The sequence below is a fragment of the Astatotilapia calliptera genome, chromosome 16 (assembly GCF_964374335.1).
Source record: "Astatotilapia calliptera chromosome 16, fAstCal68.1, whole genome shotgun sequence".
NCBI lineage: Eukaryota > Metazoa > Chordata > Actinopteri > Cichliformes > Cichlidae > Astatotilapia > Astatotilapia calliptera.
In genome coordinates this window covers 4,237,673-4,263,710 of record NC_137437.1, presented here as the reverse complement: position 1 = coordinate 4,263,710, position 26,038 = coordinate 4,237,673, and the positions used below count along the sequence as shown (strand labels likewise).

Below are 26,038 nucleotides of genomic sequence, written 5' to 3'. Positions count from 1 at the left end.
TTGCCTCGTTCGCTTGTAGTCGTCAGATTTCCCACAGCAACTGAAGGCATCCCGTCAGCCCGCCGCTGACGCAGAAAAGTCAGCCTGTTGATCCAACAAGTTTAAACCCCTCTGCTCGTGTGCGGACCCAGACACCGGCGGGGATTTAGAGCGTTTTCTGTTCGTCTGATTCAGTGTGGTCTCTCCAGGCGTTTGAACGCTCAGTTTGTGGCTTTCACTGAAATAATGCAGCTAAATGCTACGCGTCCGAGCCTCTGAGATGGAGAAAGTCCTAACAGAAGATGACTGCGTGGATTCGGGAGCCGAGACTGGAGGGTGAGTGAAGGAGAAACAACAGATGCAGAATATCTCACTAAATGTTTGGGATTTTGGAATTAGGAAATATTTTAAATTAACCACAGCCAACGTGCATTCTCATTTTCATTTAAGAAGAAGCGAGAAAGCACACAACATTTTTATTTTATTTTATTTTAGATGAGATTTGGCTTATTGGTCTCGACGATCCTCAGTTAAATTCACAGGCTTATTTATTTTATTTTTTAAAATGTTATATATTACACTTGCTACTGAGGCAGACTAAGCTCGGGACAAGCTGTTTTGGGATGCTAATATTTTTAGCGGAATATTAAAAAAAGATCTAACTCAAAGTTGTTTGGCAGGAAAGCGTGTTAAGTTAACGCTGTTTACTCCTTTGCAGCCATTAAACAAAGATGTGCCTCGTTGTCTCCTGCGGTATGTCACTGATTTGATGTTGTGTTGTTGTGAAGGATTTACTAGTTGTTTTCCGTGCGTGTTTGTGTCTCTGTATGTCTCGCAAAATTAAAAGACAGGTTCACTTTCATTTTTTTGAAGCTTTAACACGATAAACGTGATGATCGTATATGTCTTTAATGTGTTTGGGATATTAGTTTGTTTTTTGTTGTTGTTGTTGTTTTAAGTAAAGAGTAGAATTGGTAGTGAGTTTGTGTGAGAAGTTTGCCTTCAGGGTTTTTCAGAAAGGCTTTCTGATAGAAGATGAAGTGAGATTTTTATTTTTATTTTATGATAAGTCTACAGAGGCAGCAGGATAAAGGCTGGTTAAATGGACCAAACACAGGACTTTCACCATGGAGACTGAGGTTAGAGTCCAGCTGTGGCTTGTTTTGTAGATGAAGTTAAAGTGTCGTCAACTTTTCTTTCTTTATTTTCACATTTCAAAGCAGCTTGGTTAAGTCTAGGTAAATATAACTCGTTGTGTTTGAATAAACCGTGTCCCATATGTCAGAAAACTGTTGTGTCTGAAAACCCTGAAGTCAAACTGACCATGTGCGGGACAAACCAGAAGAAAGATTGAGGCATTCATGTACACATGACCATGTCACATGATGTCCTATGCTAAAGGGCTTGTGGTGTCCTTACAGATTAGTCACAGGCAAACTGCACATCTCTGAACTCCCAGATTACACATCAAGGTTTCTTTATGCCTTTACATTGTATTAACCTTGCCTATATAGATCCTTGTGATCCCTCACGGAGATGTATGGTGGAAGAAAGATTAAAAGCCCGGTATGCAATTAGGTTAATTGTTATTTACTCTATATATTCTTATTACAGGATTTCATTTCAGTCACGGCTTACATAAAATAGTTTATCTAGTAGTGCAAGCACGGTTTTACATTTGATTGTGTAATTGCACACGGTTAAGAAAATACGAGGCCACCATATCAAGCAGTCCAACCTAATTGTTGCCACCACTCGCAGCCTTGTAGCGTCTCAGAATTTAGCCTATAATCAATGTTTGTGTTGTTAATGGTTAAAAACAAAATACAGACAAATATCAGTTACATTAAAAGTACTTGTATGTGAAAAGTATCCTTGTTAAATGACAAACTCCAGGCCCGTCCACCTCCACCTGCTCACATCCCCCACCTCTTCTTCTTCAATCCACTAAATTTAGAACGCTTTCACTCCACCAGTGCATTTGAATAAATGAATAAAATAAACAATATTTTGTTGGTCATAAAGTCCATCTTAACCCCCTATTAGTGAGTTATAAATAGATGAGTCGGTCCTGTGTATGACTTTGTCTCTGCCGTGTTCTTATATAACTGCTGTTCTGTCAAACGAGAAAAACAGAATACTTATAATTTTTATTCCTGAACACCAACAAACCTACATGAATATATGCGTCACGGTTGTGTAAATAGACCCCTGCTCTGGGGGAAGTAGGATGATAATGTTATGTTGTTATTGAATACAGACTTTCCATCTACCGTCAGTCATGTCTGGTTTCTTTTAAGCCGTGATAAAGATCCTTCCTGAATATAACCAGAGCCTGACTTTAGAGGTGATAGGCCGTAAAATGCTCACATGAGTCACCGCTTGGAACAGTCGAACGTTTTCGGTTAGCTTATGCCTTCATCTTCATCCCTTTCTTGCCATCCTAAGTCCCTCTTCATCGCTCTGCATCTGAATCTGTTTTAGCTTTCCATGGGTCAAAGAAGTTTTTTTTGTTTTGTTTTTTTAAATATACGTATATATACTCAGTTTCAAGCCCACTGGGTCACCCTGCGCTCATACTTTATGCGTATGACTGGGTTGCTGCCTGTCTGCGCTTCACTTTGTGTTTATTGTCTTTGGGTGGAGATGAAGCGAGGCAGTGCGGCCAGACTGGGAACCACAGGCGGGATGCTAGCCGGCACTGCAGGGGTAGCCCTGCCAAATGCTCACACCCAAAGGAGCCATCAAAATAAACAGACTAGTGTGCAACTGCGCACACTACTACCTCCAACTCTATTTCAAAGAGTCATAAACCTACTTTTTTTCCCACTCCTTGTCATTTTTCTTTGTGCACTCAGAGATGAGAGTATGACTTTCACTTTGTCCCCTTTTGCTGCAATTTTCTGCTTATTTCTGTTCTTCCCAATATTTATATTGCCTCTGCAAGCCCATCATCTTTTCTTACCTTTGTGTCCTCACACCTGCTGCTTCCCTCACTCTTACCCATTCCTTTCTCTACACCGCTAATGCCCATTAGTTAGATTGATAACCTCCTGCTGCAGGAAATAGACTTGCTCTTCTGCTTCCTGCAGTTCCAGAGACTTTTATTAGTTTAGAGATGGACTCACAGAGTGTGCGGAGGAACAGTGTTCTCTGGCTGTCAGAGGACTCCTGTGGGACTAATATCGTCAAGTTGCAATGCATATATGTGAACCTGGAGTTATGCAACCTTTTCACCAAATTATTAATTGCAGGATTTGAGTTAGCTCCTCAGTCAGCCTTGTTGTATGTGGGCAAACACGTCTTGGATGTAATTTCATAAAATGTCATAATTTTACTCTGTCTGGAGATCAGATTAGCTGAAATGTAATTCTCTATCTTTTCTTTGAAGCTTAAGAGCAGATAAATCTTCAAAAAGTGAAGACCCTTTACTTCATCAATTACATTTTCCCAACCATAAATACACCCCCCCCCCCCCCCCCTTTCTTGTAATGAACTCTACATAAAGACTGGTGCAACCAAAAACACTGGAGCCTGGGCATGGCTAGCCTCACATAGCACAGAAATCAGAAGGACTGGAAATGTTTTGGCCTCTCTCCAGGGAGACTGGTTGTCATTTGAACCAATATACAAAGAATCCAGCATTATAAGAAAGCCAAAGTACAGCCATAAAAATGTAACTGTTATACTCATGTGTACATATTAAACAAGATACAGGAGTGAAATAATGAGCTTTGAGGGGTGGGTAGTTTTCCCTTGAATTTAGCCAGGAGAATTTAGCCTCTTTCAAGTCTTTGTGCTAAGTTAGGCTAATCACTTCCTGGCTCTAGCTAGGTATTTCTAGTGCACACGCTGTCAGCAGATTGAAGGGGAAAAACCAAATTATCTCAACTTGGCCATATTTACACATTATTTCCACCAGCTTTGGAGCCACATACTTTATATGCCAGTTCTTGTAGTTATTCATACTTGGCTTGGCTAGGAAACCAAACCAGTATGTTTTTTAAGTTAGTTAAATCAACTGTGTGATTAACATTATTTTTATCTACGTCCTAATACCAGTGATGGCTTCACACTTTCAGTAGTTTCTATGTTTTAAATGTCATAAATTCCCAATATGTCTGATTCAGTGAGCATATTTTCCGCTTGTACAGTCATTAGTTTGAGTTGTATGACTTGTAACTTTAATGGTAGAATGTGTTACCAATCTTTTTATCCAATTTTTGGAAGGAACAACGAAGTTGTTGCTGAACTGATTCTATAATTAAGAGAAACAATATGGTTGTAGTAATTCATGACACATTAAAATCCGGCACACACACGTCCTTTTATTTCCAGCATCATGTCAATCATGTGGATAAGAATAGTTATTATTATTATTATTGTTGTTAATGTGTGAGTGTGTAAGGAGCGTTTTTGATGTTTTTACTGGTTGAGTGGGATTGTTAGCTCCTAAAAAACAGGAAGTTTTATTTAATGTGTTAATTAACTAGGAAAATGCAGTAGTTAGAACTCAAGTAAAATACAAGAGGCTAGGAGCTGTACTGTATCTCAGTAGTGGAAGTAGTACTTGAGCAAATGCCTGCGTTTTTATCCCTTCCGTTAGAAACCACTCTGAAATCTCTGTGTGCATTTTTGCTGACCTTCCAGCTGGACCTCTCCTACTGTTTAGCCAGATGTCAGCACTTCATCTGAAATAGGAGTGTGTCATCCTGTAAATCATGTAGATTGCAATTCATATTGTAATATAAACTTCTGTCTCCTCTCTCTGTCTTGTCCTCTCTGTTGACATTTCCTCTGCCTTTTAAAAAAATCTGTTTTCTTTTGTCCTCTGCAGGTCTGATTACAGTCCCTTGTCCTCAACAAGCAGTAAGTAAAATTAACAGTGACATGAAGTATTGCTAACACACACACACACAGCTCAGGCTCAGGTCTTTATCTCCCTAATACACACTGACTAAATAAATCCACTCACAGGCCAAGGATTGTGTTTGTGTCTTTGTGTTTAGTGGCCTGTAAGATCCACAGCAGATTTTAGGGAAGAGTATTTGTATAGCAACAACAACATTGTTTATTACATTTTTCTTTCCTCTGTCCACCTCGGTTTGTATGCTACACATTACATTTTACACGTTAGTAATGGTTAGCAGTCGCAGGGATAAATGAAACATTTGTATTGGTGAGGTAAAGAAGCCAAAGTGGAGGGAAAACATAAAAAGCTTACTTTTAATGTCCTCCTAAAAAGGGAGGTAAGTAAACAGATGCATCATCATTATAATCTACACAGCAACAGTCCCATGAGATAAAACTATGCAACAATTTTCGATTAAGATACACAGCAACTGTTCACCCATGACAAGAAGCATTTCTAACCAAACCTTTCAGTCAGCTAATAAATTTATTCAAGTGTAGAAATGTGTTATACGTGTATTTTTTACATCAATATTTGGATCTTGTTTTGGTAGGTTTGGCCATATTTTTTATTAATTATGACATCGGCTTATGTTATAAGGCTTAGAAATCCAGTCACAAGTTTCATTCATCCATTCGCTTCCACTTATCCTTTTTAGGGTCGCGGGGGGCGCTGGAGCCTATCCCAGCTGTCTTAGGGCGAGAGGCGGGGTACACGCTGGACAGGTCGCCCGTCTGTCGCAGGGCTAACACACAGACAAAGACAACCATTCGCTGCCCCAGTCACAAGTTTAAGCATACATTTATTTGCCTGTACTTGCATAGTTGGTTGTGTGAACACGCTTTTGCCTGTGTAGTAAACTAAAGGCACATGAATCACATGGTCACTAACCATGTGACAGTCAATTTTCCACAATTTTGGATGTGTAACAATAGTGTTGACTAAGGAAAAATGTGTATTCCCTGAGCAGCTGGCAAAAACTTCAGTGTAATTACTTTTGATGCTAGCAGATTGTCTCAGTTGCAATTTCTTAATATTCACTACAGTTTGACTAGCAGCTGGCAAGTGTTGTTGTACACTATCGGCAACCACAGCAATCCAATAGTGACCAAAGCAACATTAAAGAGGTTTCTGGTACAGCACCTTCTTTTTGATTGATTTCACTAAGCATTGGTCAGTAACCTGTAGGAATCACTTGTCAACCAATAGGAGGACTATGCACTTTTCATTAGCAGCCGGTGGTTGTATCATATCCAGTATGGTAGACAAATCTGAAGCAACGTGCACATGACATGAGAGAAACATCAGCAAGTAATCTGGATAATAACTTACACATTGTGGGTTAACAATGTTACTGCTTTCCCAAGTCTCACAAATAACAATAAATGGGGAAAAAAAAAAAAGTAATCTGGATAATAAATAATCAAAATTTGGACAGAATTGTCTCGCATCATTAGGCCATTTTCCTGTCTTGGGCATTTTTTACACACTGTGGGTGTGTCCATAGTTTTCTTTGAAAGTGTACGTGATTGTGAAGGTCTGTGTTTGCAGAGGCCGTGGCCTGCTCTCAGTCTGGTTGCCAGGTCTCCAGGCTTTTTTACAATGGGAGGATTATATCCAATATTAGCCCATTAATCTGGTCTGCAGGAAGCTGCGTTATCCCACTTGAACCGCACCCGTAAGCCAGGAAGCAGTGAAACACACACAGTGATCCAGGAGAGAGTCTGGTTTGGTTTTCCCCTGTTGTTTCCTGTGTCATCGCTGTGTCAGATGAGCCTCTGCCCACCATTGTCATCACTGGAGGTCAGAGCTGGAACAAAATGTGCACTGGGACACTGTCCGAAAACACAAGAACTTTAAATACATACTGCAGGACAGAGTGTGACCACATTCACAAGTCCACTGCTGGACAGGAACTACTACTGAGCGCAAACACCGTGCATACATTTACACACTGAAATCCATCCAGAGGACCTTTTTTTAAAGTAAAACAATTTGCACCATTTGTCTAAGAAGATATAGTTTCTGATTGGCTGAAAACTGTTCTTTTACTTTGTATAATAAGACATCGTATAAGTTCTAAAAACGACCTGTTTTGCATCTGTCCAGATTCATCTTTAGCATGGCTCTTAAAATTTTGCATACAGCATCCCTGTAACACTGTAAGAAGTGAGGAAACTGCAATAAAAGCTGATAAGTTGCTTTATATATATCGATATCCATGAAGCCAGATGACACCAATCAATGAATTAAACTGAAGGAATGCCTTAAAAACATAAAGACCTCTAATTTCCTGCTTGTAAACTCAGATAAAACTGAGCTTATTGTACTAAAAATCTTAGAAACATGGTGTCTAACCAGATACTTGCTCTGGATGGCATTACCCGGGCCTCCAGTAAGTCTTTTCTGATCAATGTGCAAATTAAACAAATGTGTAGAACTGTTTTCTTACATTTGCACAATTTCTAAAATCAGGAACATCCTGTCTCAGAGTGTCTACTGATGTATTCGTTTCACAGAGGTGCATGCTGGTTTAGTCTCCTCTTGTCTTTTGCCTCCACAGAAGTGCATTTACTTTCTCCTAAGGTGGTCCTAACCCCTAACCTTTGACCTCAGCTCACACTAGTCATAAAGTCCATGGTGATTAAGTCCTTGATGTCACGCTAAACCTCCAACATCAATACCTCGACAGCAAGAGCCGCGAGCTGCTATCAGCTTTCGACTTTGTCGAATTCACTCGCTCGCTCTTTGTCATCTGATCCTTTCCCCTCCAGTATTTTTTATTTTTATTTTTTTCACAGTAAGATTTCACGTAGCAGCAACTTACAACTTCACCTGGCATGGCCTCGAAATGAAAGCTTTTAAAAATATTTAAATTTGAATAAATAAGTTACCAGTTGTGAATGAGAATGAGTCTGTTGGTTGAAGCAAAAGAAATGTGCGTTACATAAAAATAATCTGGTGCAGATTTTAGAAACGGTGATACATTCAGAGCTAAAAGGAAAAGGCCAGCTGAGGCAACTCTTCAAAGAATTTGGAGAAAAGAAGTAACGGCAGAAGCACCACTGCTGCCACAAGCAGCTGCTTCTTAAAATGTGGTTTTGGTTTTCATCACTGTAGTGTAACGTTTCTTCATTCTTCATTTGTCTGGATCCCTGAGATCCCTGGCAAGAGATTAAAATTTTAGCTTTAAAAACTTTTATCTTTAGTTAAAAGTAATCCAAGAATTGATTATTTTATAAAGTAAAGCCGTATGAAGCCTGTAAGTCTGTTTATATTCTCTTCAGCCTAGTTAGAATTTAAAAAATTAAGTTTACCATTTAATATCATCTCAGACAGTCTGGAACCTTTCCACTTCTCCCACCCAGCCACGACCATGCCAATAATCATGCTTAACTGTAAGCCTTCATAAAATGAAAGGGAGACCTTAACGGTTGTATGCATCAGGCTGCAAACATGGGGACTGACTCACTTCTGGAGTGTGTTCATTTAAGGAACTGCAGTTTTTGGCACTTGCATGCTGGTCTTGTTTCGCTCAACTATAATTACTGAAGTATGTGATTTTATATGGGTTTCTTTTTTTCTTTTTTCTTTTTTTTTTTAACTCAAATTTTACAAATTCATGTTACAAATTCATGTGTAACAGAGTGTGGTGTCTATTGCTTCTTTGCCTTTTATCTGCGCCGTCTTGTGTTCACGCTCAAACACACTGCTCTTTCAAAGGGACAGCGGCGAGTATCCATTTTAACGGCAAACCACTCGTGGTGATGTCAGCCAAAACACTTTCAACACAGTCAGTTTGAATAGTACCTGATGGCCCAAGGACCACCCGTAACAGACCAGCTTGTAACGCACACACACAAGGTTGGGGTGCCTTCTCTCCAGCTGAATGTATGAAATCCATGCCCTGTTTTGAGGCAGCTTGGATTAAGTGTTACCAAATGTGCATCCTCCAGAATGAGAGTTGAACCACGAGGCCAGAACAGCGCTAAATGTGCTGCAGTCGGCTTTTTTGTTAATGGCTTAATTGAAGCAGTTCAGTCTGTCGGCCTTGTTGTGGGCCCTTGTGATAATGAATGGGTGAGTATGTACGTGCTGACTGAGTGCACAGTGAAGTAGGACAGTTATTACTGGGTACTAGCCGTCTGTTAAGTCAATGTGAGAGCAAATACCAGTGTATTCATAGTTAGCTTCATTATGTTGCCTCTGATCTAAGATCAAATTACGTTTAAAAAAAAAAAAAATTGTCATCTTGCTATAATTTGGGGCTAGTGAAACCAGGAAAAAGCAGTTTCTCATCTTATCCTGGAAGAATTGGGAGATTTGAGATGTTTTTCAATGGATCCATGTTGAACTCGGTCCAGAAATTCAAACCTGTGAGGAATTAAAATTGCACTGACTATATTGAGCTTTTAACATGCTGCTCGATCTACATAACTAAGATTTAGAAATGCATGTTCACCAGCACCGAAGAGTGTTTTTCAGTGTTTTTATTAGAATCTTGTTGTGTATAAATGGTTAACGGACCGGCTCTTATGTAGTGTTTTTCTGTTGTACTTGAGGATTTGAAGTGCTTTATATAACGCGCTTCATTTGCCCATTCGTTCATATAAATTCACACTTGGATGAACGAATCAGGAACAACTCAGGGTTCAGTATTTTGCCCAAGGATACTTTGGCATGCAGACTGGAGCAGTCAGGGATCAAACCACCGACCTTCAGATTAGTATATGGCTTGCTCTAGAGCAAACAAAAGTTACTGAAAAGTTGCTCGCAACTTATATACTTTCTAAAATATTAAGCTCTTTAACATTTCAACTCATCATATCTCCTAAACCATAGGTGTCAAACTCTGGCCCGCGGGCCAAATTTGGCCCGCAGCCTAATTACATTTGGCCCGCGAAGCCACACCTAATTACTATTAGAGCTGGGCTACTGGTATTATACAGCTAATATATATATTGTTTAGTATTAAGCTTAGCTTGTTCCATATTAAGTTTTTCAGCAAAACGTGTTTGAGTCCATAAGAAAAGATTCATTCTTTTATCTGGAGGAATAAATATATTTCAATAAATATTAACGTTAGCCCGCAACTTTGTTCCAGTTTTGAATTTTGGCCCACTGTGTATTTGAGTTTGACACCCCTGTCCTAAACTGTGGACTCCAAAGGCATGAGCCTTGTGGCAATATATCTTCAAACACTCCTGACGCTCACGGTGAAAGAATTTTTTTGATACCATTTACTGTTTTCCCATGAATTACGTTTGTTTCAGAATAGGAAATCTGTCCTCCTCTAAGATTTCAAACTCTGGAACTGACGCCGTTTTTTTCTCTCGTCACATCTATCCCTGGGATGAGTGTTGCTTTGGCTCACTGAGATGAGCAGGGGCCCTGAGGCAGGTTTGAATCCTCCTGGCTCGTTCTCCCTCTGCTTTCTTGACACTCTTCAGTGTACTCTTTCAAAAAAAATCCATCTTCAGCAGACAGTTCAGCTCCTTCACCTCTTTCTCAGCAGACAGTTCAGCTCCTTCACCTCTTTCTCAGCAGACAGTTCAGCTCCGTCACCTCTTTCTCAGCAGACAGTTCAGCTCCGTCACCTCTTTCTCAGCAGACAGTTCAGCTCCGTCACCTCTTTCTCAGCAGACAGTTCAGCTCCTTCACCTCTTTCTCAGCAGACAGTTCAGCTCCTTCACCTCTTTCTCAGCAGACAGTTCAGCTCCGTCACCTCTTTCTCAGCAGACAGTTCAGCTCCGTCACCTCTTTCTCAGCAGACAGTTCAGCTCCGTCACCTCTTTCTCAGCAGACAGTTCAGCTCCTTCACCTCTTTCTCAGCAGACAGTTCAGCTCCGTCACCTCTTTCTCAGCAGACAGTTCAGCTCCTTCACCTCTTTCTCAGCAGACAGTTCAGCTCCTTCACCTCTTTCTCAGCAGACAGTTCAGCTCCTTCACCTCTTTCTCAGCAGACAGTTCAGCTCCGTCACCTCTTTCTCAGCAGACAGTTCAGCTCCGTCACCTCTTTCTCAGCAGACAGTTCAGCTCTGTCACCTCTTTCTCAGCAGACAGTTCAGCTCCGTCACCTCTTTCTCAGCAGACAGTTCAGCTCCGTCACCTCTTTCTCAGCAGACAGTTCAGCTCCTTCACCTCTTTCTCAGCAGACAGTTCAGCTCCGTCACCTCTTTCTCAGCAGACAGTTCAGCTCCTTCACCTCTTTCTCAGCAGACAGTTCAGCTCCGTCACCTCTTTCTCAGCAGACAGTTCTGTTTCTTCAACTGTTTTCAGCACATGATTTCTGCTATACAGCATTCACCCGGTATTTGTGCAGGAAATGCAACTTTTTCAAGTTGCCGTTTGTCCCTCGCCTCAGCCGTTCTGCCTCGTTCCACGTGTGTTCAGACAATGAAGGTCACATGACGTCCATGATCCTGGCTGTGTAGTCTTCACTATCTAATCAATCTATCTTTCTTCTTAAGTTTGAATCTAACAGCACTTTAAAGCCAGGAATAGTATCTCTACATTTTGGTCTGACTGCTTTTATCTTCTGTGAAACTTGAGGGCTGGCGGCGTTCACATACTGAGCCCTTTGTATATTCCGCTCTGGGAAAGGAAGTCAGCAATTCCCTTTTTTTTTTATTTTTTTTTTTTTAAGGCTCTTTGTTTATGTTGCTCTATAGGAGTTCTATAGCAGGTCCTTTTGTATCTTCTAGACAACAAAGTAAACAAGCTTGTTTTCTTTCTCACTGCGTCAACTCATGCAGCTTTAATTTATTTAATTACATGAAGAAATGCAGACTTGGCGTTTTTCTTTTTCTCCCATGTATGTCGCTCACAGTGTGAGATGCAGCTGACAAGCAGAGATCCAAACAGAAGCCTGAGCTCTTATCTCAGAAGACAGCAATATATCACTTTACCTTAGTCTTTGTATGAGAACTGCTTAGGTAATTTAAGGGTGGGGGTATTTATTTTTTGTTTTGTTTTTTGTCAGAGTCATATGAAACAACTGTTAAAGTTTAAGTTAAAGGGGTTCACATTTATGTTCAGCTTGGTTCAGACATGATCAGATAAACCTCGACTCAGCAAACTGCAGACAGAATGAGATGGAAAGGCAGCTGAGTGGAGTGGGCAAGGCCGAAAAAAGTAAATTACTACTTGTTAAATAAAAAAATAAAATACAGTTATTAATAATAATTATTAGGTTTCACGTAGGTTTAACAACTTCCTGAGTTAGTACCTGGCTTATTGATGTTTTACTATAATTAAAAATGTCCAAATTGTTGTTGGGAAGTGACAGGTAATGATTGATGATGTGAAAATGCAGTACTGAGTAATGAGCACAAAATTGCTTTATTATATCCAGTCAAGTAATTGACTGTTTTGTTTTGCTTTTCTTAGCTCCTTCCTTTAAGTGAACTTTCTTCTGATTGGCTACTCGATATTCACCCTCTTTGACGTCACACAGATGGAGAGCTGAAAAATTGTTGCAAAGAGAGCTTTTTGATTCTGTTTACAAACACAGACCTCCTCGTTTAAAATCAGCATCCCCCACTGTGACTGTATGTGTACTCTATAGTTATCAGAAAATGGAAAACGGCACACATTTGAGACTTGAGAGAAAGGATATTTGAATCTAAATGAGAGAACAGCTTCTGTGTGCGAGCAACACCTTGAGTGACTGGTGCCAAAACATAATAAATGTAGTCTTCGCACTAATATAAATCTTTGACTTATTTTTTTCTGTCATTTCAAAGTGATGTATGAGATTTGGAACTCCCCCCCCCCCCCCCCTTCTTTTTTTCTTTCTCAGCAGACGACAAAAGGGGCCCACATCTTGAATTTCCAAGTTCAGTTGTTTTGTTTTTACACTGAAGGCCTGGCTAGCTAAAGCTGCGACTGGAGTTCTTCTGCGCCCATACACACATACACACATCGAGGAGAGGTTGAGTTTTCGCTGCTAATCACTCTCATATGTGGAGGGGGCTCGCTGGAAGGCGTGTTGTTTTATCTCACGTCATCATCTGCGGGTACGGCAGCGAGCATGTGTTCCTGGTTAACACATATCCACAGAGACAAGGTTAAAGTCTCTGAGAACTGGACAAGACCGTCCCTTTTTATAAATGGGCACTTTTACAGTGGAGTACAAAAGTGTCTGCCCCCTTCCTGATTTCCTTTTTTTTTTTTTATGTGTCACACTTAAATGTTTCAGATCATCAAACAAATTTAAATATTAGACAAATATAACACAAGTAAACAAAAAAAATGCATTTTCTAAGTGAATTTGTTTGATATTAATTGGGGGAAAAATCCAAACCTACCCTGTGTGAAAAAGTGATTTCTCCCTAAACCTAATAACTGGTTAGAGTCGCCCTAAGCAGTTTTACAGCGCCACAGAGGAATTTTGGCCCTCTCATCTTTGCAGAATTGTTGTAATTCAGCCACATTGGAGGGCTTTTGAACCACCTTTTTAAGGTCATGCCACAGCATCTCAATCTGATTCAGGTCAGGGCTTTGACTAGGCCACTCAAAAGTCTTCTATTTGTTTTTCTTGGTGGACCTGCTGATGTGTTTTGGATCATTGTCCTGCTGCAGAACCCAAGTGCGCTTCACACGAATAAGAACAGATGGCCGGATATTCTCCTTTTGGATGTTTTGGTAGAAAGCAGAACTCATGGTTCCATTTACCACAGCAAGTCTTCCAGGTCCCAAGGCACAAAACAGCCCCTGACCATCACACTACCACCTCCATACTTTACCGTTGGTATGATGTTCCTTTTGTGAAATGCTGTGTTACTTTTATACCAGATGTAATGGGACACAGACCTTCCAAAAAGTTAAACTTGTCACTCCACAGAATATTTTCCCAAAAGTCTTGGGGATCATCAAGATGTTTTTTGGAAAAACTGATAATGAGTATTCAAGGGGAAACCACTGGTCAACAGCAGTTTTCTCCTTGAACTCTCCCATGGATCATGCCATGATGTGTTCCTTTTTTTTTCTTTTTTTTTTTTTAACATCTTTTAGCCTTTCTGTACTTTGTCAAACAAGTTCTGTTTAATGATTTCTTGATTCAACACCTCTGCCAATAAATAGGCCTAAGTGTGTTTAATGAAAGTGAACTCTGCTTAAAAAAAAAAAAAAAAAAAGGTTAAGCACAGTTAATTCACAATTTAACAAGAGGGGCAATTACTTTTTCACACAGGACCCACTAGGTTTGGGAAACGTTTCTCTCTTGATCAATGAAACCATCATTTAAAAACTGCATTTTGCATTTAATTGCGTTATCTTTGTCTAACATAAAAAAACAGTTTGATAATCTAAAACATGTAAGTCTGACAAATATGCACAACACATGGAAATCAAGAAGGGAGGAAAACACGTTTTCACACCACTTTATCCTGTGTGTGTGCTGAGGATGGATATGCACATGCATGAGTTGTATGTAGTCAATCGAGTCAGTTAGCCTGAAGACTCAAGTGGATTAAGAGCTTAGAGACACACTTCTCCAGAGCTTTACTCACAAACGCCTTACGTTCCCTTCACAGGATTGGGGAGACTTAATCTCTGATTTATTCTCTTGTTTTCCAGCTCCACATTAACCCTTATTGCCAAGAAAAGTATCACTTTGTACAAGGTATTGGAATTGTATATTTTAGAAAGATGGGCCAAAACACTGCAGCTCATACAGCTCGTCTATGAGCTTGCCAGATTATCTTTCCGCTGCTTTTAACGCAGGGACATCTGTGAATCTAACACATTTTGATTTTTGAACTTAAACAGTGGACTAAAAACCCATAAACGGCTTCTTATTCAGTAATTTTCTAATTGATCTAATCTGTCTCCCTTGAACAAGTCAGTATGTAGACATCTTGACCTTTCAGTGGATTTTTGCAAGCATGTAGCTAGTAGCTTTATGCACTGGTGCAAGGAACACAACACAGAGAGAGACTAATATTCCATTCTCTGCTTGGATGTCGGTGTACGTTGCCTCCTGCATGCTCCGTCCAGCTTCCTTACCTAAACCACATGCAGTATTTCCATTAGTGAGCACACGGCCGGGGCGTGCTGCTTCCTGCTGCGTGCTACAAAAGAAAGGGAAACTGTGGAAAATATCCCAACTTGATTCCCCCAAAAGTTGTCATGTGTAAAAATGGCAGAAGAAAGAGTGTGGGGTTGGGGAATGGAGGAAAAAAAAGACAAATGTAAAAGCAAGAAACTGAGATTTTTATTTATTTTATTTTTTTAAATAAGAAAGGAATGGTTATGATGATGATTTTTTTTTTTTTTTAGGTTCTTTTGCTGTTTTTGTTTGTTTTCTAATGAGGCAGAAATAAGATGGTTGGGGCAAAGGTCTCTGACTCATGAAAACTGATCCCAGGAGAGCTGTGTGCAGCAGGAGTGTGAAGACGTCGAGCTGTCTGTGTGTCGGCACAATGTGCTGTGCAGTAAATACCCTTAAAGAGCCCTATCATCCACTTGTTTGGCGTTTTAATGCCAGCTACATGTTAACAGTGATTGTAAGGGATCAGGGTGACGTTAATGACAGCAGTTCCGTCTCTCTTTGTGTAGGCGCGTAGATGTGTGTTACAGGATGTCAGTGCGCCGACATCCCGCTTAAACCTGCTGTGGAACATTCTTGATCCGGATGTCATTACCGCTGTAGACAAACTGCCATTTAGGGCTGCTCTGTGTCACAGTTGAGGCTTCATTGCATTTTATTAAAACTAAATTTGCCTTCACATCTGCTTATAGATCCTCGGTGTTTACATGCCACAAAACTAATCACAGCCTGGACCAACATTAGTTTTGTGGTGGAACATCACCGACACGAGCCTCAGGTCGTTATAAAATAAATTAACTGTACCAAAATGTATACTTCCCACCACATCTTGCTTTTACTGAACCTTTTAATATTTAACAGCTACATTCATAGCACCTCTACACCTATTATTTAGGTCTGTTCCATTGGAACCACAGAGTGACATTTTGAAAATGTCACTTCTTTGGTCAAGTTGAAACTGTCCTTTTACAAAGGCCGGTGGGACTCGAGAGACAAAACCCATCCCTGTTTGGCCTCTCGGTTTCACGGAGGGATTTTGGCAATGGTGAAACAGTATGTTGTGCCAGGGAAAGTAGCCTGTGTGTCCTTTCCCAAAGCACAAACAAAATGGGACAAGTCCCATGAGAACTCGGATTAAAGACTGTAGCAAAACAAAGAGTGAGTGTACATGGAGATAACAGGCAGCCGTGTGAGTTTCTACATGTAACACACAAGAAAGAAAAGACTGATTGACGTAAATGTGTCGGCAGCATAGGAAAAGTGGATTTGCAGCACCTGCATCACGGTGCCGAGCTTTTCCATGTCGGGGGTTCAGGGAGAGGCTACACCTGAATGCATCGCTCCCGCTGCGGTCTGGGACATTCCTCTGGGCTTCAGTAATGACTCCTAAATGGCACTAATGAGCCTCCACAGAGAAGCCCTGCTCCATATGAGTCTGGTAGAAAGGAGGGAGGGAGAGAGGGGAGAAAAGGTAAACCTCAGAATTGTAAGAAAGATGGAGTTGGATGTGGACGAGTGAAATGGAGAGCTGAGATCTAGAGATCTGTGGGAATGGGGAAGGCGAGTGAGAAAATATGGGAAAACTTGAACAAAGAAGTAAACAAAGAAAAGAGTGAATGTGTCAGGAAAAAATATTCCCAGTGTCCAAGGAATAGCTTAGCAGAAGGATGGATAGATCTCGACAGTTTGGAGCAACAGATTCATTTTATTTAAGAATTCATATTTTTTTTTAACCTTCTTATTTCTATATAAAGTTCAAAAATACCCATTTTATCTAATTTTCTTCCTGTCCTCCTTGTTTCTTCTACTTTGTCTTCCATGTGTGCTGTTGGAGGTGACTTATCCATGGGTGAGCTCCAGGATCCCTTCCTTGTCAGCATCCACCTCATTGCTGACCCCGGCGAGGGCAAGTTCCTGCAGCATGCTGCCGACGCCGTGCTGGCGTGGGTTCACCCTGAACTGCAGCTCTTCAGGGTCTCAGAGCGAGCCTCCGTCTCTCAGCGACCTCGGGCAAAGCGGCATCAAAATGGAAGCCCAGCTTCAGCCTGCCAGCCAGCCCTGGCGGTCATCCTGTTCCTCCAGGAGGCCTACGGCGGTGATGAGCACATACTGATGCTGCATCGTGCTCTGCAGCGGCCGCCCTGGCACTACCACCATACTGAAAAAGTCAGCAATGGCCGGCGGATGCTACCGTTGACCCCATGCAGTCAGGACTTTTTCACTCTGTCTCCTGGCACGCCGCTCTGGGCCGTGCGGCAGGTCCATTATGGGAAGGAAATCGTGCGTTTCACAGTCTATTGCCGCCATGAAAACTATGTTGATATGGTGCGGCTGTACAAGCTGCTGCTTCAGCGGAGGGTTGCACAAAAGAAGGATGACTTTTGCTTCTTTGTGGTGTACTCCAACCCTGATATGGAGATCCAGCTGTCCTTTAAGAGACTCCCACGAGGCCACAGTCCCCTGGTGTTGGACTCGGCAGTAATGGAGGTGAGGGTCCGGGACGTCGGAGTGCTGGTGCCCCTGCTGCCACACCCTTGCAGCCCAATCAGTGAGGTGCGCTGGCAAACGGAGGACTACGATGGAAATAAGATCCTACTGCAGGTAAGCGTTTTTCATTCTGTTTTTTTTTTGTTTGTTTGTTTTTTTTAAATATATATGTGCCTTAAAATTTCCTGCCCACATCAGCTTAAATACGCATTTGGCTGTCTCATTAAGGACCACTTTATTTACATAGTCACAGTTGCTGCACATCTGCAAACCACTTTGCTACCCGCCTTCACTTTTTGTGCTGTATGGGTATTAATAAATGTTACATCGATCTCTTAATGATGCCTGCTGTGGTCTTTGCTGGGGGTCTTGCAGCTGCTGAGTCAGTCTCCACTAAATATGCATCTGGGACGGTGGGGAGGTGTCACAATGGAGGCATGGTGAAATCCTGCAAATGGGAACTTCTTACTCTTCTTTTGAATATAGTGGCCCTCACTGAACTGTAACTTTAACATAGGAAAAGTACAACTCAACACAATTGCATGGTGTGATTTATTTTGAAAGAGTGTGTTATGTTTTTATACCTGCAGATACACCAAAACCTACACGAGTAATTTCAGTTTAATCTGATGAAATGAGGCAAGTTTATAATTAGTTGTTGGAACCAGCTGGTCTCATGTAAAAGGATTTGTTGTTGCTCAACTCCTGAAACATGATGCTAAGGAGCGATTCACAAGTCTTTCCTTTGTGTACGACTGTATGCTATTAAAAGAGTAAAATAAAGAAAGAAAGATGAAAAACACACTGAAAATGGGCTTGGGTGTGCAGCAGTGTTTGGAATCTGTGTTTAATTGTTTAAAAGAGAAGCAGACAAAAGTGGCAGTTTTATAGGTGGAAGAAAAAGAAGAGCAGTTCAGACTGATTCTCAATCCAGAAATAACAAGATCATACAGCAGACAAGAAGGATTCAGTTATTTTATTGTAGGTCCTTAATTTAATTCCTCCATCTTTCCATATTGAAAGGTGCTGGAAAAGCCTGTGTGGGTTTGAATATAAACACCCACATAAAGACTGACATGAATCAAGCGGCCCTTGTTGGAAAGGTATCACCTATCGGGGGATATGTGCCCAGGCGGTCGGAGATAAGTAGTGTTGAAAGTTCAAGCCGATTAAGCTTCAGTCCATTACTGGGATTGGAACGGCACAGAGAGAAACAATAAGCTAATAAATCATGACAATGGGCCATATGCATGATGCTTAGCTGCCACCTGGAATCAAGTCACATGGACCTCCACATTGCAGCGACTACAATACATTAAATATATTAAATGTAGGCAAGTGAAACAGAGGCACAGTGATATGAAAGGAATAAATTATCTCCCAAAACATCAACTACATTCTGTAAAAACACTCTTTGTACAGATAAGCAGAGAGGGAGTGTTTTTATTCACAGAAAGTTGTGCACAGTGTATGTATATTTTGTCAGGCTGGGATAATGGCAACACCCAGCTCCCAACAAGAAAACACAAGCCTCCTGGGAACCTGGAGCTACAGATGCAGCTGTAACGTTTCAGTATATAATAAATACTCTGACGTGTTAGAGTAATAGTGAAAATCTGTCAAACTTATTTCTGTCTATTTTTGTTTTCTTTCATTGGCTCGCTAATAAAAAATCACCACATGCATCTAGTGCTGTGTAAAAGTCTCAAGCCACCCCTCAGTTCTTTATACTTTGCTGGGAAAATTGGAAATATGTGCAACAATTTACTGAAATGTGTAAACAAATATGGAAATGCAGTATATAAGGCAACAGCAGTTTGTACATGTACGCGAATATTACTCCGGGCTTCTTGAAGGACATTCAAAGCTCTTGTTTGGAATTTGGCTGCTTTTTGTTCCGTCCTCTGTCAAGATGATCCCGCACTGCTTCAGAAATGTTGAAGTCTGAACTCTATGGAGGTCAATCCATGACTGAGAGTATTCCATTCAGTGTTTTTCTAACCAGGTTTGCGTTTGCTGCATTGGCAGTGTGTTTGGGATCACTGCCATGGTGAAAAATGAAGCCACGGATGGCTGTAGATACTCACCTCTCTTCTGACCTCCACCATACATACTGATGACAGGATGAACCAAAGTTTAAAAATTAAGATTCCTCACTCCATCAGACCAGTTACCACAGATTTTTTCCCCAGTCCAGTTCTTGTGTAATTTGACATACCTCAGCTTTTACTCCCCATTTCCCTTCCTTAACTTCTTGACAGCCAAACCTCCACTGAGACCATTTCTGATGAGGCTTCAGTGATGAGATTTCTTTCCTGTTTTCCTGTTAAGCTCAGGACTTTCAGAGACTGTTTATCTGCTGTAGATAATGTTTTGGCCTCCCGATTCTGCAAAACAAAATGTTTTTGAAAGTATACTCAAAATCACTTGTTTCAAATTTTTTTTTAATTTTTTGTGTTTTTTATCTTTGGTGTTTTTCATAGGTTGAAATACAGAAATGGGAACAAATTATGTTTTTGTGACGGGCTGCTTGGTAACAAAGGGCCGAAAGATACTATTTAAAACTGCTTCTTTGTTAAGGTGTCTGTTATGCATGGATACAACACTGGTACATCACTTGAGTTAAGTGCCTTTTTTATACTTAGATGATTCATAGGTCAGTGTTGAGTGGGTTATCAACCAAAAAAACTTCCTCTGAAAATGGTCAGGTACAAGGCTACAATGGCTCCTCAGAAGCAAAATATAAAGAAATGAGGGCTGGTTTCAGACTTTGCACAGCACTGTATTAATTTCTCTCTTTATTTTTATCCATATGATGCAACATATGTTTGTTGCTTTCATTGAGAGACAGTAGCATAGCATAGCAAATAGAATTTTCGGCATCAATTTGTTACTAAATTACAAATTCTTATAATATTTAATGCATTAACAAAACCTGCTTTGGATGACTATTGACTGGACACTTCAAAGCACTAAGTGCTCCATAGGAGATGCTTTTCCATATTCATATGAAATTAATATGAATTTTTATTAAAGGAACAAATTCTCCAGCTCATTAAATGTTTCTGTTGATCAACTGGAGTTTTTATAACCATGCCAGCTTCAAAAATGCTCCAGCTTTCTAGTAAATTTAGCCTCCAGAATGCTGCAAGTCTGGAAAAGAAATCGTCCTTTCTTATAATCGGATTCTGTTTTCTTCATGGTCTGAGGAACAGGAACATAAAATGGTTCCCTATTTGATCATCTAGAGCGTCGCCTCAGTAACGCAGTTTTGAAAACCACAGTCACACTGCCACACATAAGCAAAAGCTCATCATGTGAAGAGTTTTGTTTATAAACATAAATACAGTCCAAATGTGTTGCTTTCCACAGCATTGTTGAGGATTAGTGTCCCGTTGTCGTGGCGTTGCCTTCCTGAGGTCATATATCCGGCTGACCTGGCTTATCCCAGATAACTAAAGCTTACAAGAGTTAGGGTCTGATAATCACCATGTCAACAGCCTCATTACCCAGCGTCCTGCTGTGGCTCCTCACTGGCATTTTGTCCTCACAGAAAGCTGAACTCGTGCTGTCATGTATTAATAGTAGACAGAGGATTGAAACTTTCACCCACGCATGGACAGAAAATAGTTTTAGTAAATAACGAGTGTGTGCAGCTGATCTGCACACTGAGACTCGTTTGGCATCAGCCACAAACAAAGAATGAACAACTGCTGAGAGATCTACTTAAATAAATAAATATATATATATATATATATATATATATATATATATATATATATATATATATATATATATATATATATATATATATATATATATATATATATATATATATATATATATATATATATATATATATATATATATATATATATATATATATATATATATACTTATATATATATATATATATACTTATATACTTCTTAGAGCCTCACATCTATCTGTCAAATGTCTAAGCAATGAGAGAATCACAACAAATGACTAAAGGCCAAACAATGAAGCTAATGTTACATTTTTATCCAATGTCCGGATGGAAAAAGGAAATTGTGGAAGCTTTGGGATTAATATGAACCTAGTGAACACAAAATGAGTGCAGGTTATTGTGTTTCTATGTCACTATTTGTGCTACAGTGCAGTCTAAACTCTTTTACTGTCAGCATTCACTGATGGTACCTAGTAAAGCTCGATAGATTACGCTGACAGAGAATGTAGCTGGTCCTCCACCTTTGTCTCAGTCGGTGCTTTAGTGAAGGAATAAATGGGCATCATGCAAGGAAAAGGTGACGCCACTGCTTGAGAGCAGAAGCAGACCAAGAAAAACAAAGAGAAGAAGAGTAAGGAAAAGATAAACAGGATGAAGTGGACTGAGAGCAGAGAGCAGGATGGAGACAAAGGAGAGAGATGGTTTATAAAAGAGTCAACTTTGAGACACTGAGCAGGGAGAGAAGAAAACACAGGGGGCTTTGTTACACTTTTTATACACACACACATACGCACCTTTAGTCTTGTGAGGACCCTCTTTGCCATAAACCAATCTCAAAACCCTGGATTACAGCTTTGTCTCATAAAGACTTTCAAAATAAAACCCTTCCTCAGTTCAAAGAGTAATTTTACTAAACCGAGTTGCATCAGTAAAACTCCAGAATGTTACAGCTAATAAAATATGTAGTTTTTAGTCTTGGATAACATTTACAGTTCTCTCCAGTTTACAGGAACCAGCCCTGCAAGCAGCACGTCACTGTTGTGAAGTATGTGTGTTACTTCCAAACATTACAGTTTCAGAGATGCAAATACAGATGCTCGTGTTATGTAACTGTAATTTTTGTTTTATTATCTCAAGAAAAGCTGCCTGCATGCTTTGAACTGAGCAGAATTTTTGCATTATAATTATGCTGCAGTAACATATTGTCTGAAACTACCATCTAAATGACATCAAGGCTCATTTTTCTATCTTCTGGTATGTTGAGTCTTTCTGAACTATAGCCTCAGTTTCCTGTTGTTTGCTGACAGGAGTGTCATGCAGTCGGTTCCTCTGCTCATCAGCAGCTTCGAGGTTTGATGTAATGTGCATTCAGAGATGCTTATCAGCACGAAGCAGTCTTGTCATTCTCCTCTGACCTCTTGCATCAATGAGACGTGATCCATATCACTGGATATTTTCCTTTTTTCTGACCATCTGTTTAAACCCTAGATGTGTTTGTGGGGGAAATCTCAAATCACCAGTTTTCAAAATAGTTGGACTTGCCTGTTCAATCACTCAAATCACCAAATCATCCACATTCTGATGGCCTGTTAAAACTTCAGCAGGTTGCCTTAATAGTGTCTACATGCCTGAATGCGTTGAGTTGCTGCCATGTACCCAATAATAAAGTGACTGAGTGAATATTTGCTGTACTGGATTCAACCTATCATTATCAGACAGAGTATTTATAGAGGTTAGAAATAGAGACTTAGTGATTTCTTGAACAGACTGTAGATTGTTGTGAGGAAGCTGTAAATCACTTTGAACTTCTTTTTATATATTTATTGTTCAACATATGGAAATGTGCAGATTCCCCTCAGTCCCTGTGCTGCTTCAGAAGATTGTCTGGGGGCTGCTGTGTGGGAAGTTATTGCTTCTGTCTGTATTGTCTTGTTGGAAAGTCGGATGACGGAGCTGACAAGAGAACAGAAACATGGAGAAACTATCAGCAGAGCGCTGTGGATTTCAATATATACAGAGGAGGAAATCATAGACGAGAACCTGCTGCTGCAGCTGCCTTACATGTTTAAAGCAACAGCAGTCACTGTATGTCAGAACAGGGGAGTGTTGCTTCATGTGTTTCCTGCTTCTCATAATTTCCTTTTTGGATTTGTAATATTTCATCGATTTGTCTGAACAGCGCACTCTGATTTTAAGATCCTGAATGGATATATGTACAGTACACAGGGGGTTCTTCTGTGACTCACATCAACAGCTGGAGAAGTCATCAGCATTCAGAGGCCAGGGTGAGAGCAGGGGGTGTGGGGTGTGTTTGGAGACCCCGGGGTTCCCTTGTACTTCTTCCTCCTTCACTTTGCTGCCTGTATGTTGTGTGAGGAGTGTCCTGTTGCATGGAAGCCCTGTACAGAGGGAGGTTAATGGTCTTGAACCCACAGATCCCATGTGAACAAATAGAGCATACAGACAGTCTACTATCAGAATAGGCAGGTTAAAGGAAGCAGTTTATAAGCTACAATTGTTTTTGCCCTACCACCTATCCCACGTGGTGATATGACCCTTGACCCCAAATCGCTATATTTTCACTGCTTTTCTTTCCCTCCTATTCAGGTCCAGGGTGCATACTGCAAACACAGACATGATCCCTGCTACAGATCATGCACCGTCACTGAATCTGCCTCTGCTCCGTCCACCTTCACCCGCAGCGCCACCTCTCACAGGAACCGCCGTTACCATCAACGGATGCCACCTCGTTCCAAAGTCCACCCGACCTCCCACTACTCCATGCCTCTGGCATGTGAGGAGCCAGATGAGCAGGAGCAGTGGCCAGACCAACAACATCCTGACAGCTGGAGGTCCCATTGGACGGGCAATCGGTCCGGATCCCTCTTCTCTCTACCCAACATGGGCTCAGCCAGCTCCCGCTCTGCCTGTTCCTCTCCGGGTCCTTGTCCCAGCCCCAATTACAGGAGCCACTCCCTTCACCGGAGTTCTTCGCTCATCCCGCCCTTCCGCCTCAATGTGGACGCTCTGATCGGGGCAGAGGAGACGGATGTAGACACGGGAAACAAGGTAAATCCAGGTAGCAGTGTGGACCTCACAGTTGTGTCTGCGTACGTCAAATCGAGCCTCCCACAGACTCCTCGGCCATTATCGGCCCCACCAGAAGACATCGGACCCCACCTCTCTCCCATCACCCAAGAGGGCACCTACAAATCGGCCGCTCTGGGCCGGACTCCAAACAGCTTCTCCATCAAAAGCTCTCGGTCTGCCTTGCAGTTGTCATGTTCCCAAAGCACCAGTGCAAACACACTGTCCTCAGCTTCAGTGAACGAGTCAGACAGCTGCAGCATAATTAGTGTGCCAGTTGAAGAGAAAGACACGACAGAAGAGGAAGAACAAGAATTCTACATCTGATCTTTTGCTAAAGGCTCATAGGACTTAACTCTGGTCAGTAATATCAAACCTTAGTGCTGAGACAATCATGTAAGCTCTACTCTGCCCCCTGGTGTTTGATAGTAAAACAACAACAGCAAACTGAAGCAAAGCACAAAGTTTGTTCTGAAATATTTGTGAATGCTGCATTTTTTTTTGCATGTGTATATATAAACTCTGTAAATGCTACTTCATATCTACTTTCACGCATTTAATGGAGAAGTTGCATATCTGTGTACAGAAACATTTAATAAAATTGCAAATTGTTTGTCCCCTTTCAAATGTGTTGCTTAACACTCCATTAAACGTAGGGTAGGTGTCACGTTTTCTACATCACTGATCATAACCAATTAGATTTGTTGTGTAGGCCTAACCAAATGGCAACATTAAAAACTGACATGATATAAGTGAAAAGAAGATTTCTGCCACTAATGCTTTCACCAGACATTTAGCATTTCAGTCCTGTGTGAAGTCCTTTTGGCCTGGATGCCTCATCTGATGGGTTTAAAATTGGAAGACTGTGCATCTTCAAATATTAAGCTGCCAAATGCATAGAAAAAGCTCTTTAAGCTAAACATAAACTGCCGTGCAGGTAGTAGGTTGGTCACCAGTGCTCTTCTATAAAAAAAAAAAGAAAAGTTTTCTTAAATCAAGGGCCTGCCACTGTCCAAAATAAGACTGACACACTAACAGTACTCAAAAGTACATGGATCTGCAAACTTGGTGGATAAAATATGTAAAGTTATCACAGAGAAAGCAGCAGAAGCTACTAAAAGTTAGAGTACAGTCATATGGTCTTAAATGGTCAAAGAAATGTAGCCATAAATTAATTTGAGAAGCACGAGAGGGAAAGCAATCCTTCCGGTTAAGAGAAATGCTTTAAATTCCTTCCACATTTTAAGGTACACAGACTGGGGATGTGTTTATTTTGATTTGTACTTAAGATCCCATTCATTCTTTTTTTCATATAGTCTGTAATTTAGTGGTTAAGAACCTTAAATTAACCTTAATTCAGACATGAAGAGTGATAGTAAATGTAAATGTGGTCAGATGTGTGGTAAGTATATTTAAAAAAATATGCACAAGATCATTTGCATGTTAAAAAGAAGCCAGATGGTGAAAATAAAAGACATTTTGTGTAAATATAAAAAGTGCAAGAGGTACAGAAGGCTGCACCACAGAGTAGGATATAAGATTCAGGAACAATAACACACACATGATTCTCCTGCAAGTTTCTTTCTGTTCAAAGGGAACGTTTTATCTAAACTTGGCACTGAAAGTAAGGAAATTATTTCTTGTAGTGATGCTTCTTGGCAACAAATCTTACACTGTTGGAAAGCCTGTTTATTTCCCCTTAAATGGTGCCACATTTGTAAGGAAAATGCATTTGTAGGTTGCGCCCATGAAAACTTGCCAGATCTTCTTTGCCAATGCCAAACAGCAGATTCTGTTACTGGCTCTTGTTTGG

The 26,038-nt window shown here is 40.6% G+C and overlaps 1 protein-coding gene across 3 annotated transcripts; it reads left to right on the top strand.

Moving 5' to 3' along the window:
* The first annotated feature begins 31 nt into the window (after nt 1-31).
* fam124a (family with sequence similarity 124 member A) lies at nt 32-24,852 on the top strand. 3 transcript variants are annotated; one of them, XM_080290369.1, is made up of 5 exons: nt 34-315; nt 698-732; nt 4,817-4,848; nt 16,777-17,543; nt 23,746-24,852. In XM_080290369.1, exons 4-5 carry the CDS (start codon nt 16,788-16,790, stop codon nt 24,550-24,552), a joined length of 1,563 nt encoding a protein of 520 aa, XP_080146495.1. In that variant the 5' UTR covers nt 34-315; nt 698-732; nt 4,817-4,848; nt 16,777-16,787; the 3' UTR covers nt 24,553-24,852. The 3 variants fall into 3 exon arrangements, with proteins under 3 accessions (XP_025999469.1, XP_025999470.1, XP_080146495.1); XM_026143684.2 differs by lacking the exon at nt 698-732 and having other exon boundaries at nt 32-315; nt 16,771-17,543; XM_026143685.2 differs by lacking the exon at nt 698-732 and having other exon boundaries at nt 33-315.
* The last annotated feature ends 1,186 nt before the right edge of the window (nt 24,853-26,038 follow it).

Excerpts from the sequence above, each read along its gene's own strand:
- fam124a (XM_026143684.2), top strand. The coding sequence starts at position 236 with ATGCTACGCGTCCGAGCCTCTGAGATGGAGAAAGTCCTAACAGAAGAT. Across the intron at positions 316-4,816 it reads TCGGGAGCCGAGACTGGAGG|GTCTGATTACAGTCCCTTGT; the intron begins GTGAGTGAAGGA and ends TGTCCTCTGCAG. Across the intron at positions 17,544-23,745 it reads GAAATAAGATCCTACTGCAG|GTCCAGGGTGCATACTGCAA; the intron begins GTAAGCGTTTTT and ends CCTCCTATTCAG.